We start from the raw sequence: 19431 nt of genomic DNA on the forward strand, positions 1-19431 counted from the left end.
TCCACAAAATGTATACTCTGTAGACCATAGACTAGACTGGGAAGACAAACCGTTGTGTTTAGGTTTCTGATGATGCACTGTTTTCTGGTGGTGCTGTGCATGACTCCGTGTGTGTGTGTGGAATAGTGCTGATAAAAGATAAATACATCAGTGGTGTCAGAATGCTTGGGGCTCTACTGAAAGAAGCCTTGGTTTATGGATGTGCTAGTGTGGATTATAACTGGCCATCAGACTCACTCTGTGTTCATGATTTTCCTTGGATTCATATTTAGCTTTTAATCATCCCCCTGTCTGAGTTTCTATCATTGCCTTAATAGCCTGTTTTCCCTTCTTCTCTTCCGCTCTACACACGATGCTGAACAGCTCATAGCAACGGAAGAAAAGGCCAGAAGAAGAGTTTTTGTGGTCCCTTGCCACGATGAAGATGCTTTCTGGCTCGGAATTGTGGCATGAAGGCAATAGGTCTATTTTTCGGAAGGTAGAGGTAGCCGGGAGAGCAGCAAGATGAAAATCCAGTGGAGTCTTTAAAAATAGGTTGTCAGGAGCTTAACTGGGGAGGGTAATGAAACAGTGTTTTGCAATTATATAGTTCTGTGTCTGGAGAGAGGTGACAGGCAGCATCAGCTACATTTTCAAACTCAGCATTTTGCTTGGGGGCCTGGATGTGCTGGAGGCAAATGAAGGAAGGATCCAGAAGCCTCCTTAGGGCTGAAAGAAAGGCTAAAAGCTGCAGGGAGCTCCCGGGTGGAGGGCTGCAAGAGTGGTTTGCTCTTCCTGGGCAGTCATCAGGCAGGAGAATGACAGACGCAGCCCAGAAGGGGAGAAGGGGAGCCGGGGCTAATCAGGGCTAAGGGACTTTGCCCTGCGGTACAATAACAGTCACCTAGATCAGTGATCTGGGCAGTGCAGTGGGCCGAGCCAGCAGACGGTGTGGGGGTCAGTTACGTAAATGCTGGACCTGCTCTACTGCCATTTTGCCTTGGATATTTGACCTTGCTGTTTGACCTTGGACATATTACTTCACCTCTTTGATCCTCAGTTTCTTCATCTGTCAAATAGGGAAGGTAAGACCCACCTTACCCTTTGTCTCCAGCACTGGAATCAGGTACGCCAAGCTCCTGGGAGGTTTGCAGGGAAAGGGGAGCAATGACTGACCATTAACCATTATTATGACCGAGGGCAAAGCATAACTGTGTTTTATAAATGTTCCAGGTAAAAATAGTCCTCTTGGTTACTAGAACAGCCCAGCTGATTATAACTTAATATCCTAGTCTCACTGGTCACTCACCCTCCACAGCGCTAATAAATGCTGTCACCATGATGTTCGGAGAAAGAGGTCGGTGCGGGCTTTGGAGACAGAAAAGGCTGGGGGACTGAATCACAGCTCTGCTGCTCCTTACTGGGCCTTGGGCTAATGGCTGGTCTAAGCTTCAGTTTTCTCAACTACAGAATGGAATGACAATACATTACTGGCAGGTTTGTTTTGAAACTCAGATCAGATAATGTATGTGAAGCTTCTGACATATAATAGGTACACACGCTCTCTCGTGGACACAAACTACCGTGTTCCTCTTGAGCTCACAAAGAAAATGGTCCCTTTGAAGTAAGCATAGATTTAAAAACCCAGGGAAAGAATTCAGTAAATGTCATTGGGTCAGCTGAATATTGATATTAAAACAGCAATGACAATAAAACCTCTTCCTGACACTTAATCTCGTCTATGTCCCCAAGTCACTAACAGATGGATGACAGATTCGAATGTGAAAAGTGAAGTGATAATAACGTCAACAAAGCACCTCTTAGAAGAAAACATATCTTGTAATAGCCTATAACGAAAAATAATATGAAAAGGAATATCTATATAACCAATCACTATGCCATACACCAGAAATTGACAGAACGTAAACCATCTATACTTCAATTTAAAAAATATATGAGTCAAAAAAGCACAAATATTATAAGAATAAAACATGAAGTGATTAACCAAGAAAAGAAAGAAAGAAAGAAAGAAAACATACAGGAGCATTATGAAGAGACTGGAGGCGGCAACGATTTCTTTAACACAGCTCACCATAACGGAAAAAAAATAAAACGTCGCTTAATAGGGCTATATATTAAGGTGAAAACATATCCATCAAAAGATACCGTAAAGAGTGCAAAGACAGCCCTCAGTTAGGGAATCTATTTGCAATACCACCACCCAATCAAAGCTTGTGTTTATAATACATAAATAGCTCCGACACGGGCTGGATGCTGGGCTAGGCAAAGGCGTTTGATGCTCCCTGAGGCTTGCCACTCCTTCCTCGATGTCTTTAAACCAGAGTAGATGCAATGATCACCATTTTTATTTTTCTTGAGACGGTTCTTACTCAACTGTTCAATAAATGTGATTTGTCCCAGGAAAAAAAAGGAGCCAGAAGGGAACGTAGGCAAATGATATGACGGGTAGGGACAGGCACTTCATGAAAGAGGATATTCAAAAGGCCACAAGCACATGAAACTCCTCTTCATTAGCCACCAGCACAATGCCAGTGAACCTGCAGTGAGGCACTGCTGCAGCGGGATGGCTACAAATCAAAAAAAAAAAAAAAAAAAAAAAAAGATGAGAAACACGGTGGAGTAAAGGGAACCCTCCTGCACTGTTGGTGGGAATGTAGTTTGGTGCAGCCATTATGGAAAACAGTACGGAGATTCCTCAAAAAACGGAAAACAGACTTAACCATATGGTCCAGCAATCCCACTCCTGGGCATATATCTGGAGGGAACTCTAATTCAAAAAGATACATACACCCCAATGTCCACAGCAGCACTATTTACAATAGCCAAGACATGGAAACAACCTAAGTGTCCATTGACAGATGACTGGATAAAGAAGCTGTGGTGTATTTGTACAATGGAATAGTACCCAGCCATAAAAAAGAATAAAATAAAGCCATTTGCAGCAACATGGATGGACCTGGAGATCATCATTTTAAGTGAAGTAAGCCAGAAAGAGAAAGAAAAATACCACACGATATCATTTATATGTGAGATACACACACACACACACACACACACACAAATGAACTTATTTACAAAACAGAAACAGACTCACAGACATAGAAAACAAACTTATGGTTACCAGGGTACTGGGACTTTGAGATTTGCAGACGCTAACTATTGTATATAAAATAGGTAAACAACAAGTTTCTACTGTATAGCACAAGGAACTATATTCAGTATCTTGTAGTAACCTATAGTGAAAAAGAATATTAAAAGGAATATATGTATGTATATGTATGCATATGTGTGACTGAAACATTATTCTGTACACCAGAAATTGACACAACATTGTAAACTGACTATACCTCAGCAGAAACATAAATACATAAATAGAAAATTTTTAAAAAAGATGAGAAACACTAAGTATGGGCAAGGATGTGGAACGATGGACACTCTCCTATGCTACCTACAACAGAGAGAATTGGTTCAGCAAGTGTGGAGAAGTGGCAGGGTCTCCTGAAGTAGCCGTAAAGCTGAGCAAATCCATCCCTGGTACATATCCAACAGAATTGCACACGGACGTTCACCCAAAGACGTGTGTGAGGCAGAGCACTATCTGTCACAGCCCCAAGCGGGAGACCGTGCAAGTGACCATCCACCGTGGAACAGACTTGTACCAACACAGTGGAATACTCTTGAGAATGAATGTCTCAAAACCCACGCAAGACAATGCGGCGGCATCGCAGAGAAGCACGCGAGCTGGAAGCTGCCAGACACAAAAGCGTCCACGCTGTATATACATAAAAAGAGGCAAAACCGAGCTGCGGCGAGTGGAGCCACAAGAGGAGTGACTCCCTTGGAGAGAAGGCTGATGGTGCCCAGAAGACGACACGGGGGGTTTCTGCAGTGCAGGGGATGCCCTGTTTTTTGATCTTGGTGCTGGTTACATGTGTGAATTCAGTTTGTGAAAAGTCATCTTGCTGTGCACCCAGCGATATTTTCCTTTGTAATATGTCTCTATCACTTCCATACAACTTTGACCAAAAAAAAAAAAAAAAATCGTCCTTTATCACAACCAGGATAATACTATTAAGGCAGCAAGCAGTACGTGACATTTTTATAGCACTTTTAAACTATCTAAAGCTCTTCTGTTTGGTTCTCTAATTTTGATCTTCACAACTTTTCTGTGGCATAGGTTGGGTTGAGAGGGGCATCGAGGATTTTTAAGGATGAGAAAAACTAAGCTCAGAAAGGTGACGTCTGACTTCCTGAAGGTCACCAGTGAGTTGTCCCGTCACCAGGGTTACAACTGACCCCAGGTGTGAGTTTGCTGGCTGACTTGGGGGATGGAGGTGTGAACGTGGCTCTGAAGGAGGCTAAGAAAGAGCTCCCCATGGAAATTATGAGAACTTAGTTCTATTTCTGACTCGATCCTCTGAGCCTCTAGATTCTATTCTGAACAGGAAGCTACTTCTGAGCCCCAGGGAAGAGACAAAACACGGGAAAACTAGAAACAACAAAACGGATCTGGAGATGCTTATATTCCTGCCTTACGGCAGCCGAGTGAGTCAGCTGCCCTGCTTGAAACAAATGCACGATGACAAACAGGGATGGGGATGGAGACCTCCCTGGTACTGTTGGCTTGAACAAACCCTGCACATCACTTGTGGCTAAGCCCAGCAGCCGGCACGCATCTCCAAGCCCCTCACACGGATTGTGCACCCTTGGGCTGCTGCGGGACTTGGCCTCACAGCCTTCCTCACCCCCTTACATGGGGAAAAAATGCAAAAGGTATTCTTAGTTAAAAGCTTCATTGTCCCGTGATTGGGAGGGTGTCTCGGCTTCCGTGATTAACAGCAGGCTGCCCGGAGCCAGCCTAGGGTTTCTTGTGGGCTTGTGCCTCTTCCTCAGGAGGACAATTTTGTGCATAGAATAGGTCTTTGGCGCGACTTTGCCACCCCCTGCAACACACAAACACACACACACACACACACACACACACACACACACACACACCAGTAGGTCAGGGACTATTAAAGTAGCAATGTACTCCAGTAGGGGGAGCTATCTGTGGGTTTAGTGTGGCGGATTCTCAGCATTCCAGAGAGGAATGATGTTTGGACAAAGCTTGGTCCATGGGAAACAAGAGCCCAGAGAAGTTGTGTGACTTGCCCGAGGTCACTCAAACAGTACCTAAAGCCTAGAACCAGAATCTTCCTCTTGAGAAAGGACCCCATACACTGCCACAAATGTGTCCTGTTCATCTTTTCCTAGCTTCTCCCAAAGGAGCCTACAGCATTTTCCCTGGGGACTGTACACTGTGCACTGGACACTGGCTCAGAACTGGTACTAATGCTAGGGGACACACCATGTCACTGAGGTCCACTAGTCAGAATAAGTGTTTATGAGGGTCAGGTGATCAATGGAGTTTGAGCTCAGGCGCCTCTCAGTAGGTCCAGTGGCTAATTCCTGTGGTTATTTCCCAGGATCCAGAACAAATACTTGGGATTATTCCGTAATTGGAATACCAAGCAACTGGCACAATCCTCTTCTTTCCCATTTCTGGTACCCATTTATATTATATATATATATATATATATATATATAATATATATATAATCACCATGTAATAAAATAATATTATGGAACATTTTCTCCCTTTAACTAGCTTCCAAGAACACCAACAAAACATGGACCTAGGCTGAAGCATGTTACAAGGGGCATAAACCTTAATATAAATCGACCAAACAACAATCTTGATTGACAAAGGTTCTAAAGGGCAATTTTGTATCACAAAACGTTTCTTCACAAGGTCTCTGAAGAGTGCACCTCCCTCTGCACTAAACTCTATTGCACCGGAAAAAGAAACAGATGAAAACCCAGTGATGTATGAGGTATGACAGGTGGCCACTCCTCCCACAGGCAGCAGATCCCTGTTCCCTCCCCTTGAATCCGGGCAGATTCTACCACTCCTTTGACCAGTATAATACAGCAGAAGTGAGTCACACAGTTTATGGGACTCAGATCTCGAGAGACTACTTCCTGTCTCTTGGCAGATTCCTTCTTGGAGCTCTGAGGACACTGATGAGCAATCTGGCCATGCTGCTGGAGACACCACATGAAGAGACCCTGGAGACAGAAAGCCCAACTTTCTGGCCGTCTCGGCTAAGGCACCAGACATGTGAGCTTTCTCAGACCCTCCAGCCCAGCCCAGCCGTCAGCTGAATACCAAAGAGTGACTTAAAGTAGCTCCCTGTGCAACTGAAGGATTGTCGAGCCAATTCTGGCACAAATTCCTGACTCCTGGATCATGAGCATGATAAAATGATTGGGGCTTTAAGGTCCTAAATTTGGATCAATTTGTTGTACAGCAATACGTACTCAAACTTCTATATACAGAAGCCCCCAAAGAGAATTCAGGGCATCTGTCCCCATTCAGGTACTACCAAGCCATGCAGCTATACTAGCTAATAAAAAATGCCCCTCCCTCCCCAAGCCTCCAGGCTCTGACCCCCAGGACCTGTGACTACGGTACGATACTTCTCCCAAGACTGCCTTCTGTTATTGGCACAGTTGACGTACAGACAGGGAGACTATCTAGGTGGACCTAATCCAATCAGAGGTGCCCCTTTAAAAGCAGAGATTTTTCTCTGGCTGTGGGCAGAACGAGAATCCAGAGATACCTGAAGCACCGGAAGAACTTGCTGCACCTCTGTCCCCTTGAAGATGGGATGGTCCATGCGCAAGGACTGGAGGATGGTCTCCAGGAGCTAACAGTGAACTCTGGCCAAGACCAGGGAGGAGCAAGTAGCCTCAGTCCGACAACCCCAAAGAACTGAGTTCTGCTAACAACGGACAGAGCTTGGAGGTAGGTTCTTCCCCAGAAGCTCAACATCTTGATTTCTGCCTGTGAGGCATCAGCAGGAGATCCAGCCACACCACGCCCAGCCTCCTGACCCTTGGAAGCTGAGACAGTAAAAGTGTGTTGCCTTCCGCCTCTACACGTGCAGTGACGTGTTACACAGCAGTGCAAAACCAATATGCTTACTCTGGCCGAGCCACTCCACTCTGCTTCATTTCACTGATTAGATGATCTTCTAGGTGCCCTGACAGCTGTGACATTTTACGGTTTTGTAATATTAGGACATTTGACCATCCTGAGCCTCAGATTCTGAAGGTAACGCATGAGTACAAGTCCAGTTTTTATTTTATTTTACGTGCTCGCTCCCAGATCTCTGTGAGCAGAGGTGCCCCCATCTTGTCGGCGACTCTACCACGACCCCTTCCATAATGCCTGGAACCTAGTAGATGATCATTAAATAGATGCTGAATGAAGAAAGGAATAGAGAGATGAAGATTCAGTGTAAATATTCATGTATATATTGTTTGACAAGAACAAGTGAGTACGCCCATGTAGGACGGCAGAGAAGGAGCATCATTTCACGTCAGGCCAGTCGTTCACCTCTGGAAGCCTTAGTTTTCTCACCTGTAAATCTGAGTCTAGTCCTGATTCTCGCTCCCCCACCAGGTTATCGTAAGGGTCAGATCAGACCACTGCTATGACAGCCCTCTGAAAATAAAACAACCTGTACATGAGGTATCGGTCTTAGACCCAAGGCATTTGTCTTGCTTATCATTTACTTTCTAAAGTTAGGAATGTCCCTAAGCCAGATGGGGTAAATGTTAATTCCCTGGTTATACCAGAATCCGAGTGCCTTCCTGCCGTTACGCTGGCCCTGCCGGTTAGCAGCCGCGCCACCTCGCAGCAGGAGCTGTGCCTGCTGGGGTGCAGCGCTATTAACATCTCCTTAAGCAGACGGTGTCGGTGTTAGAAACTCGACTCCAAGAAGCCTGGCTGGAGGCTGAGGGTGTCTGCTGACAGGACGGGAAATCACAACTTGTGGTACAAAACCAAGGAATCTGGGACGTTGCCTCCTAACCGGGAGTAAATCGTTCTTTTCTAAGATTGTGTACTGAGGAACCCAAACTCAAGAAAAAAACTTCAAAAAGAAGGGTTCTACAGCCATTTGACAAAAACATGCACATGACCCTTTCTCTATTTAGATTTTTTTTAAATTAATTCAACATTTCCCAAACTTTTTCAGTGACCCACTTCCTCCTGTCCCCTCGGCCCCTTCACCCCTTCACAGTATCCTGTCAATTCACCCTCAGTTTTGCTTGGTTTTGAACAAGTGCACGTATAGTGAGGTGAGACCATATTTATGGCAGCAAAGAGAGGCTTCTAATCCATCCAAGGTTAGTCTGGTCCCCAGACCAGCAACAGCAGTATCACCCAGGAACCATCCCAGACCTACTGAACCAGAAACCCTGGTGGGGGAGGGGGGCCCAGCCACCTGCTGTTCAAAACGCCCTCCCGGTGACTGTGATTGAGAACCACCGCTCTAGTCCGTAGGTCTGTGGTAAGGCTCATGTCAGCACAGAAGGAAACACTGAATCTTTTTACAAATGGGAGAGCGATTCCATTGATTTTCTAGTTCACACTTTGAAGTTCATTCCTTATATATATTTTTTCCAATGAATACTCATCACTTAAATGATAATACACAAACTCCACTGCGAGGTCTTCAATCACTCTGTAATTTCATCTCCAAATACTGGTCTAATCTTATTCTATAGCAACAAGGACAATTACTACCAAGAGCTAATATTTGTTGACCATTTACCAGATGCTAAAGACTCTGCATATATATCATGGGTGATCCTCATAATAGCTTAGTGGAGAAAGTACACTTACTGTCTTCATTTTATAGATGAGGAGACTTAGGGCCAGAAGCTCTGAACATACAGCTCCCCAGGATTTCATACCAGGTTATCTGGATGTACTCAGTCTTGATTTATATGCTCTCTCTGATTTCTGATTTCCCATTTCTGGATGAAACTAGTCTCACGGTCCATTCTTCACGAGCATATGCTGTTTTCTTGAATGGACAACCATTCTCTCCACCCCCAGTTCATCCCTCAGCTTCCATCTCAAATGCTCCCTCGGCTTCAGTTCAGCCAGTGCTGCGTCCTTACACGCCAGGCACTCTGCCTGTCACTGGGGGGACACACTGGTGAACAAGGAAAACAGAATCCCTGCCCTCACAGAATTTGTGGTCAGGAAGTGTGGGATTAAACACTCAATTGCAAATGTGCCAAGTGTTAGAAAAAAATTCCATGCAGGATGCAGAAAGATGTACTGTTGGCAGTGCAACCCTGTCCTTTGTGTCAAGACAAGCATCACTGAGACGTGAGGGCTGGATCTGAAATTTAAAGGATGAATGTTATCATCCAGGCAAAGAGAAAAGGGGATCCTTGTAGTCTTCCTGACAGAAATTTATTTCTCTCTCCTTGTACCTTTACTGCTTTTCAAATTCTATGTGTATACAGTGGGAAGCATACTAGAATCTATTTTATAGGGTTGTTGTAAGGACTCAATGGGTAAATTATGTAAGGCATTTAAAGCTGTGCCTGGTACATAATAGATAAGTCATTATATGTTAACTGTTATTATCATTATTTATTATTGTAGTGGTGAGTTAGCAAGAATAAGAGTTTCTGTCTCAGGACAAGCTCATGTAATTGACCTGCATGTAAGTGACGTAGCACACAACTGTCACCCTCCCTTCCATCAGGCTGATCACAGTCCTGTGAAGCCTGCATGCTTCTGGTCCCTGCAAGGAACAAGTCCACTCCCCAAGAGTTAGTTTCGTTTGCTCCCAAACCTGCTTGTGCCGGTTGTATGTGCTATTATGAGATCATGGAATTAAAAGTCAAATCAATTTTTTAAAAAGTCGGATAAATCAATGGAATGTGAGCTGTCTTCTTCTGCGGGAACTCATTCGAACTCAATTGAACATCAATTTAAATAAAGGGGAAGTACCTGAAAAAGCTTGAAAGAGCTCGTAAAAATCTGCAAACATTTAGATTGCTTCTTTCGAGTCTTTAAACCATTGCTCCACTTTGAATAAACCGAAGTTGGAAATATTGTACAATTACCAGTGTGGTTTATGCAAAGCCAGCCAGGAAAACGTCAAACAGAATACACCAACACCGTTTAAAAAAGAAAAGAAGTGTTGGCCTTACTTCAAAAGGCTGGCCAAGAAATACATATCTATATGTTTTCAAGTTAAAATAAATGGTGTTTGTATATGTGCAGCATTGTATACAGCTCAGAATTCCCTATTTTAACTTAACTTTTTCAGTTCATTGAGACCATCATTGGTCTCTAAATTTGCCTGATAAGGAGCCTTGTGCCTGATTTCTTATTATGTGCTAAAAGTGGCAAATATACTTTCTTTTATTGGTTCTATGATGGTAGGTATTATTCTTATCTCCATCATATCAACTGGAAAAATGAAGCTCCGATCCCGTAATATGGTACCCAGGTTACATTGTTAGTAAGTGGCGGTGCACACCTTAGCCTGTCAGACCCCAGAGTCTGAAGTCTTAAGTATCTGAAACCCTGTGGCCTCCCTCCTGCATTATTACATCCTGCTGGGCTCATGCTTTCTCTCCTTGGATGCAAAGATCTGTTGCTTAAAAGCAGAAACAGTGTCTCACCCCACATCTAGCATCTACTGCTTACTACTGTGTTCTAGATCATGTTTACAATGTATCTGTGCATTTCCGTGTAGGTTATCACACATACTATATAAACTGACTGAGACCTCGACTCTGTGGGGTAGCTCTTCTTATTATCCTGATCACACAGGTGAGGAAACACAGGGCTCAGGTAAGTTCGGAAATTCTTTAAGGTCACACATCTAATAAGTGGGAGAGCAGGGACTGTCAGTCCAATAAACTGAAAGTGACTTCAGTTCAATAAAATTTAAGAAGTCGCACCCCTCTGCCCCACTGCAGGAGTCTATGGAGATTAAATCCACAGGCAAGTAAGCACAGGCTTCAGAGAGAAGAATCAAAACCAGCGTGGGGATGGAGGCTCCTCGTCATAGAGATAATGACTATCTCAGTAGCCAGCATCTTTCTGTAGACACCAATTAAACACTGTCTGGTGCGGACGTTCGTTAAAGGCTGACATGGCCCGAGGACTGGAGCCTAAGGAGTATGCCTCCAAGAAATTTTCTTCTCCGCCATGCATAATTACATTGTGCTTGGCTACAGCCGGGGCGGCTGGGTCAAGGCCATGTGAATTCGAGACGGAAAAATAAACCAAAGACCTGGAGTCATCGGAAAATGCCAATAATCATAACGCCTGCCTTCTAGTGAAAGTCCACGGGTCTCTGGCCTCAAAAGAAATCAGGATGGGACGTGGGGCAGAGCAGCAGGTCGCGCTGACATTTATCGGTGCTAGGAATTCTTCTTCATCTCATTGAATTTAATAGACTCTGGGAAGTGACTGCTTCTGTGTCCCCCCCCCCCCCCCACTGGGGTGCATTTCCCAAAGTAGTGGACTTAGCAACAGGATTTGGATACAGGTCAATTAAAGACAATCTCCATTTGCAATTTCCATTTAGTCGTACCGCCTGGATGGTCACCGCCTGAGGGCCTGGATTTTAGCCATGATTCCCTGAGTGACCTTGGATAAGTTGCTTTGCCCTTAATATCTTTATTTATGAATGAGGAAGACAGTATCTTACCCTATCTCTTGAATACTTTGTTGATTGATTACCCCATTTCTGACTTATGTGCTGCTGTCCCAGACACTTAAAAATGCTATAATTACTGTTTTATGACACAGTATTTGCTTAGACTTACATGGATATGATTTTTTTTTTTTGTTCACTATTCCTTCTTGTATCTTAGATTGTCCTTATGGAATAATTTTCCTAATTTATAAAGAATGTCATTTAGAATTTCAAAAAATATACAATATATACAATATAATATGTGAAAAATCCGTAGATTATTGTAAGGCCATGAGACATAATTTAAATTTAAAAATATTATGTCAACATGCCTTTGGGACTCCATTTCAAGGAGAAAATAATTTATTTGTCTGTTCATTGAGCAAAGTTGTTTGAGTAGCTCCTGTGGACCAGTTACCGTGCTAGGAAATTATGCTACGAAAGTGGTGAAAAACATGGATCCGGATGCACACATGGAGTTGTTCTCACTGGAGAGACAGGTGTTAATCAAGAGACAGACAAAGGTGACATGGTAAACTGAGACTGGGGCTTCCTTTGGGAAGGCAGACTGCCAGGAAAGCGTGTAACACAAGTCCCAGGGCAGCCTTTCAGTGCAAGGAACACAGCCTTTGGAGCTGAGATCTGAAGGGTACATGGGAGCTATTGCAGGAAAAAAAGGAAGGAGGACACCCTCCAGGCAGAGGGAACAGCATGTGTGAAGGTGGGAGGGAGTGTGTGCACTTTGTGAGCCGAAAGTTCATGGTACTGTAGCTGAGAGAGCCCAGGAGAGGAGTGAAGCACAGCGAAAGAGGCTGGAGGGGGCCGGATCATGGCAGACCTACAGGCCATCTTACGATGTTGCTTCTTCTCCTAAGAGCAGGGATTCGTCACCAAAGGTTGTAAGCAAGGATGTGATGAGATCAAATTTGCTTCTTAAGGAGTAATTCTGACTGCCTCGTGGAACATAGATTGCAAAGTGATGAGGGTGGGTTCTGGGAGACTTAGCTCAAAGGCCATTGTAATTTGGGGCAGAAGATCTCCATCTGCACTCGAAACTACTCATTAGAGTGGACCAATTAGCATCATCAGAAAGCAACGTGGTTCAAAGATTCAATTACCGTTCTTCTACCAATATTTTGGAGTGGAACTGTTTCCCTCTCATTCTCTGTGAGCGACATTTCTCCTAGGAGTTGGGAAGGACCTCAGAACTCAAAACTGAGCCCAATTGTTTTCAAATTGTTTTAGCCAAAAAAAAAAAAAAAAAAAAAAAGCCTTATTTTCCCAAACGAGTTTTCATTCAGAATTCCCATAAAGAAGATGGATACAGAGCTGCTCTGGTCAGAGGTGAGGAGACAGGAGACACTGTTCCCTGCTCAGCCTGCAGCCCGCCCCCTCCCAGCCTCGCTTTCACACCTGGCGTTCTCATTCTGGACTCCCTGCTGCAGACCCAGCCTGGATTTAGCTGGGGCTCAGGATTTCGGCCAGCTGACACAGGACCCAGCCGGGACTTGAACTCAGGTCTTCTGCTTCAAGAGTGTCCTTTTCAAAAGCACATCCTGAGGCTAGATAATGATGTTTTGAGGACAGAGACCCCTTTTGCTTGCATCTTTAAGTGCCTTCCAGTGGCTGGCACGGGGCTGGGAGACCAGGTAGTCAGTAAACGTTTATGCAATTGCACAGAAGCCAGCAGAATTCATTGCTCAAGCTTTGTTTTTCTCCCTTGTTCTCTTCCTTTCTTTTTCCTTTCACCCTTCTCTTTTCCTTCCTTCCTCCTCCCTCCCTCCTTCCCTCCTTTGCAACGAGAAGTGATCTCCATCACAATGCAGTTTGTGGTCTAGGCAGGTGACCCGCACACCTGGGATCATCTTGCCTGAGGGGCTGGCAGAACCGTGTAGAGGTTACAGGAAAGGACTCTGCCTGGGTTTGAATCCTGCCTTTTATTTGCTGTATAATCTTCAGCAGATGAGAAAATTGAAGCTCAAGGAGGGTAGTGACTTCCCCAGGGTTATAAGGCAAGCAGGAGATACAGCTGGGATTTGAATCCAGGCAGCCAGACTCCTGAATCTTTATCCTTCATCCTCCATTGCCTGTTACAAAAGCTGCTCAGTAAGGGGTAGTTACTATACTGTGATGATTATTATCATTATTGTCATTCATCTTATTTGCCCCACATAGGGGATGGTCACCTCTCGCTCCAATTATACTCAATTTATCCTTAATCTCCAGCAAAGATTCCTTCTTCCCCCAGTGACCCACGCCTCCCGGTAGTCACACCCTTGAATCTGGGCTGGGCTTTCGGCCAATAGGATATGGCGGAAGTGATGCTCTCTGACTTCCAGCGCTAAGTTCTAAGAAGTCTTACCACTTCCTCTTAGTCTCAGGATGCTGCCCTGTTGCAAGAAGCCCAGGCCCCGTGGAGCGGGCACGTGCAGAGCCAGCATCAGCTGCCAGCTCTGTCCAGCCAAGCGCCCTGGTGACTGACCCCTAGCCCCAGCCAACCCAGCTGTGTCCAGTTAACCAACAGAATCCAGAGCGCTGGTAATAATAGTAAAATGTTGCTTTGAGCCACTGAGTCTTGGGGTGAGTTAGGCAGAAACCGACCACCAGAACACCCCTTTTGTCTTCCAGCCCAGTATCACGGTGCCAGCATGCCTTGAAACCAGGCTACAATGATCTGTATTTGACTTCTCGCTAAATTTTATAGATAAACACCTCTCTGACGTAACATTTAGTAACATAAAGAGCATTTATTATCCTTAGGTATTTTATTAAACTCTGAGCCTCAGTTCCCTTATCTGTAAAATAGACATGGTAAGATAGCAGGAGGGCCTAGATCATAATGTTGCAGAGAGAGGGGAAATGGGTTAATTCCTGTAAGATGCTTAGAACAGTGTCTGACCTTTAAGATGCACATACAAGGATCCCCCACATTTCGAAAGTTTGCCTTATGCCACTTCGCTTTTACAAAAGACCAACAAAAGAGATGTTTTTCCTAATGAAAAGAAATCAGAAGAAAAAAGATAATTGCTTCTACACTTTATGTCATTTCAGCTTATGAAAGGTTTCATAGAAATGTTCTGTTTTCGAATAGCAGGTGAAACCTGTACAAAGTGACACCTCTCTCTCTCTCACTCTCTTTTAACTGAGCCAGGCACTTTGCTAGGCATTTTGAATTTTTAAATCTTAATCCTCATACTTAACCTGAAGGCTAGTATTATCCTATGTTGCAAACAAGGCGCAGGGACTTACACAGAGCCTCGTGGTTTGTAAGGGATGGAGCCAGGACTGGGACCCCGTTTGTGTGCTGTTAAAGCCCATGCTCTTTCCTCCCCCACCCCGCCTCAACGTAGCCATCCTTCCTGACACCAGTGATAGCATCTGCTTGGTGCACTCAGCTCCCACGGGGCCCAGGACACAAACAAATCTGTAGAAGAGCAAGCGGTTCATTTGCAAATTCCAGCTTGCTCAGCTCCAGTGGCCCAGGGTCCCCAGTATTAGCACCTCTGTCTGATGCTGCTTTGAGGCAGGGAGGTGCCCTGTCTGCTGGTGTGAAAAGTGCTCATTAAAACCTCAGGTTCAAAGGGCTGGGAGCAGCCCACTGCCAGCAAGGAGGCTCAGCTCTCCCGGGAAAGCTTCAGAGGACTCAGCACAGATCCTCATTTTTGCGACCCCACCCTCCCAGGAGCCAGCGTCCGATACACATCAAATGGACACAACTGGATCACTTGCCAAGGTGGGACATAAGGCTTCCTCTCCAGGTGAGTGGAGGAAAGATGCAGTGATTAGAGCAACTTTTCTCATCTCAGGAGGAGAGAAGGCAACACTGTCAGTTCCTTCTTTGCGGATCCCAGTGGTGGCCAGATGTTTCTAGCTGTCTACACCTGATGACTTGTGGAGGAAGAGCAACTTACTCGCAGATGTGGACACGTGTGTGCAGAATAGCGAAGCGACTTGCTCAAGGTCACACAGCTTGCTAATGGTAAGGTGTGATCTCATCCAGTCCCCCCGATTCCATTCCGTGTTCTTCCCGTTATCCAATTTTGTCCCTCCTTCCTCCCTTCTAATGTCTGTCCAGCTCCTCTCTCCTCTGGAGCCCTCCAGAGCCTTCCCTGGACCCGGCGTGCCTGATGGTGCTCTGTGCTCTGCGCCCTGCACACTCTTCTCACCTTTAACAAATGTGTCTTCCCCAAAATGTCTTGGGGCTTTTGGACTTTCCACTTCATTCTCTGGGGGGACAACCAGCGAAACTGACAGGTACATTTGTTTCAAGTCTGGCAATGGTTAAGTGTTACCCTCCTCCCCACAGCTGCATCGCGTATGGTCAGCTCTGGGGATGCACAGGTTCTTCACTTAAAGATCTGACCCAACGCCACCCTCCCCTTATGGTGGTCTAGACCGAATTCCATCCCCCAAAGTTCATATGTTCAAGTTCTCATCCCTAGTATCTTCCATTAGGACTCTATTTGGAGACAAGATCTTTAAAGAAGTAATGAAGTTAAAATGAGGTCACTGAGATGAGTCAGAACCCAAGAGGACCAGTGTCCTCATAAGAAGAGATTAGGACCCAGACACACAGAGAGAGACCATGTGAAGACACAGGGAGAAGAAGTCCATCTACAAGCCAAGGAGAGAGGACTCAGGAGAAACCCACTGCCGACACCTCAGTCTCAGACTTCGAGCCACCAGAACTGTGAGAAAATAGGTTTCTGTTCTTTAAACCACTCCGTCTGCGGTACTTTGCTACGGCAGGTTGCAAGCTGTAGGGGAGTTCTTCCTGACTGCCCACAGAACCCCTCCTCACCCCTCCTCTAAGGGCCATCTTTCAGGGCACTGGTACTGTGGTCATTTCTGAATGTCCCGCAGTGCCTGATGTAGGTCACGTGACAGGTGCCCAAGGGGTCTAAATGGAGTCCACTCGAGACACCCACTCACGGTGGCAGTTTGGGCACCTGCTGCAGATGACAAGGAAGCCACTGTGTGACTCCACCCCTTTTCTAGTTCCAGCTTCGTCAGTGTCGCAACAAGTAAGCCAGTGCCAGCAGAAACTCCATTCGATGCACAAAGTAATTATCATAAACTGGAGACAAAGCCAAGAGCTCCGAGTTGGTGGGAATGGGGAGAACAGAGATGAGCATGGCTGAGTGTACAGAGGGAAGGCTTCATGATGGGGAAATAGGAGAAAATATGCTCACTAATGTAGTGGGGGTTTTAGGTTAATGGGAACTGAAAATAAGGGGCCTTCCGTAGTGGCTGGTACAATCAGGAAAGACTTCCTGGAAGAGGCGGCATTTAATCTGAGTCTAGAAAAAATGAGGAAAATGAGTCCTTGGGTGGGGGTGGTTGGGATGAAGGGAGGCTATTTAGAAGAATACAGTGGTTTTTAAATTTTGAGTGCCCATAGAGTAGGGAGATTAAGAACATGGTATTCAGAGTCAGGGGACATCCTGTCTCTTCCTCTTACATCAGGGTTTCCAAGCCTCAGCACCACTGACTTTTGGGACCAGATAATCCCTTGTTGTGGGGACTGCAGTTACACCCCGACATGTGCTATGACACTCCAAACTGTCTTCAGACCTTCCTAAATGTTCCGAGGACAGTATCACCTCCATCAACAACTACTGACTTACCTGGTTGTTTTGGACCAATTCCTTAACCTTCTGAGATTCAGTTTCCTGATCTGTACAATGGGGGTTAACAATCACACATAAAATATGTTTTGTATTTTATGTTAGAATCTGTTAAGTGAAGGTGACTTAGCCTCAGTCTTCTAAAGAGGGGACCTCTTTTTGTTGAATTAAGTTGAACGTGGGACCTCTGACTATGAAACAGATCAAAGCATCGCTGCTCTGGCGGAAAGAAACAGGAGGGGCCCTAGCTGCCTTCTCGCCCTCTCGTGATGCCTTTGTGGAAACCCTGTAGGTACCCCCACAGAAAACCCCCAGGTGCAGCTCACATGTGCCCTGGGAGGATGGTGTCTGAGAGACTTCTAGCTCCTTCCCTGTGGGTCCCTGAGAGAGTGGGTGAACCCTGAGTGCTATGAAGGCATGCACCCCATCTGTCCCGTTCACCGCTGTGTTCTCCACCACTGATCAGAAGACTCGGTCCAGCAAGAGCAGGGCTGGGACTAGGGTGAGGGAAACAAGGCGTGGAGGCATTTAAGGGGGCGCTCGCTCTCCAGCGAGGATCCTGCGCTCGCACGACCAGAGGTGCCTCCTTAACGTTTTCACGCTCGCTGCATCCTTTGCTTCACTCTACTCCCTGATCAAAGGCCCTCAATAAATAAGTTATTTGATTAATTAACCCAGTTTCTTAACCGTTAAGATGGGGATGCTACAAATCTGCTTTACCAAGTAATTTTAAAATTAGATAATACATTTTAAGCAACCACAATGACGTCACGTAGTAGTCAGGGCTATTTCTAATTTCTTTCCTCGGCCAGACGGCTCAGACAGACCACAGAGGCTGAACGTTCAGGGTGTTTTTAGGAAACCGAGAGAAATCCAGGGCAGCCAGAGGCCAGCAGGGGAGAAGCCAGAGATGATCCAGGAACCTGTCGGGTCTGGCCCACGCAAGGCTCCAAGCGCATCTTCCGCATGGCATGTCCCTCTGCAACACGCGAGTGGCTGCGAGCGCCAGGTCTGGGCCTGCAGGGGCGGTGGCTGGGTGGCACTTACCTCTCTCGAGGCAGCTGGTGGTTGGGATTGTGGCGGCAGCGGACACTGAGGCCGAAGAGCTTGCGGGCGGTGCGCTGGATCTTCTGTCTCTGGGCCTCCGTGGCGCTCTGCAGGAGCTTGTAGCGGTTCTGCAGGTCCCAGTCGTTGCCCCAGTGCTGATGGATGCTCCCGATGGTCAGGAAGTGGTTGCTGGGCAGACGCTTCATAAACGACTTAAACTCATCTAGCAAGAGACAGAGGCCGAGGGAGGAGGGCTGAGCCTGGCGGGCCCCGTCTGAGGCTGCCTCCAGGGCTCAGCCCCACTGACCAGGAAGGAGGCTGGTGATGGAGCCAGCTTGCTGGGGGCCTACAGACACGGCACTGGCCTGCTCTGCTCCCGGAAGGCAGTGAAGAGGCCACTGTGCTTTCAACCGTGGCTCTTAACCTTTCCCACTGCAGGTGTGAACCCGTGTCCTGCCTCCTTGCTTAAGACAGGGCTTTCCAAGCTACTGCCATTCGAATGCCACCTTTAGAATGCTCTTCACATATCACTTGTCCTTATCTGCAGTTAATATTTTATTTGAGTTGATTATTTTGAGTCGATTATCCGATCTACATAGAAAATCACTGTCATGTGCCTTCAGTAGAATGGGGGCCATCAGAATGAAGTGGAAACATAAATATGATGAAGACACCATTAACACATTCTAGCCAAATGCCGTTGCCTGCTAAGTGACCAAACCCCCGGACCTGCTCTCACTTCGCAGTTTAGGAAAGTAGCAAGTGAGAGGGACACGTGTGAAAGGATATTAGCAGCAACTGAAACACCCTCTTTGATGGCATCTGCAAGTCTGACAGAGAAATGAAATGAATCAAGCGCCCCACGGGGTGACCCACTCTCACTGGAAGCTGCAGGTGTGGACCAGCTCACGTCACGTCACATTTGGGGAGACTCCAGCTTAAGAGATGAGGACAAGCTCTCGAGTCTCGTGTTTGTGAAGGTTTCTGCCTCAGTCTGTGAGGCTGAGTTTCAGTGTGTCCACATGTGCGCCAAGTTGACACCGCCTTAGAAATGATCTAGGGCGGCTTCCTTGTTCTACATTTGGAGAAACTGAAGCCGCAAGTGAGAAACTGATTTTCTGGGGGTAGAACAGCCCATGGGAAACAAGAGGCAGGACTAAAACCTGAGCTGTTATTTCCTGATCCAG

At 46.0% G+C, this 19431-nt stretch overlaps 1 protein-coding gene across 2 annotated transcripts in view; it reads right to left on the bottom strand.

The window, feature by feature from the left end:
- BRINP1 (BMP/retinoic acid inducible neural specific 1) overlaps positions 1-19431 on the bottom strand; it is a 158863-nt gene that overhangs the window by 6940 nt on the left and 132492 nt on the right. For both annotated transcript variants that reach the window (XM_072960010.1, XM_072960011.1), the window contains one exon: positions 18245-18467. In XM_072960010.1, the coding sequence (XP_072816111.1) occupies positions 18245-18467 (223 nt within the window). The remainder of the gene's footprint in view (positions 1-18244; positions 18468-19431) is intronic.

Source organism: Vicugna pacos, chromosome 4, assembly GCF_048564905.1.
Source record: "Vicugna pacos chromosome 4, VicPac4, whole genome shotgun sequence".
NCBI classification, from domain to species: Eukaryota; Metazoa; Chordata; class Mammalia; order Artiodactyla; family Camelidae; genus Vicugna; species Vicugna pacos.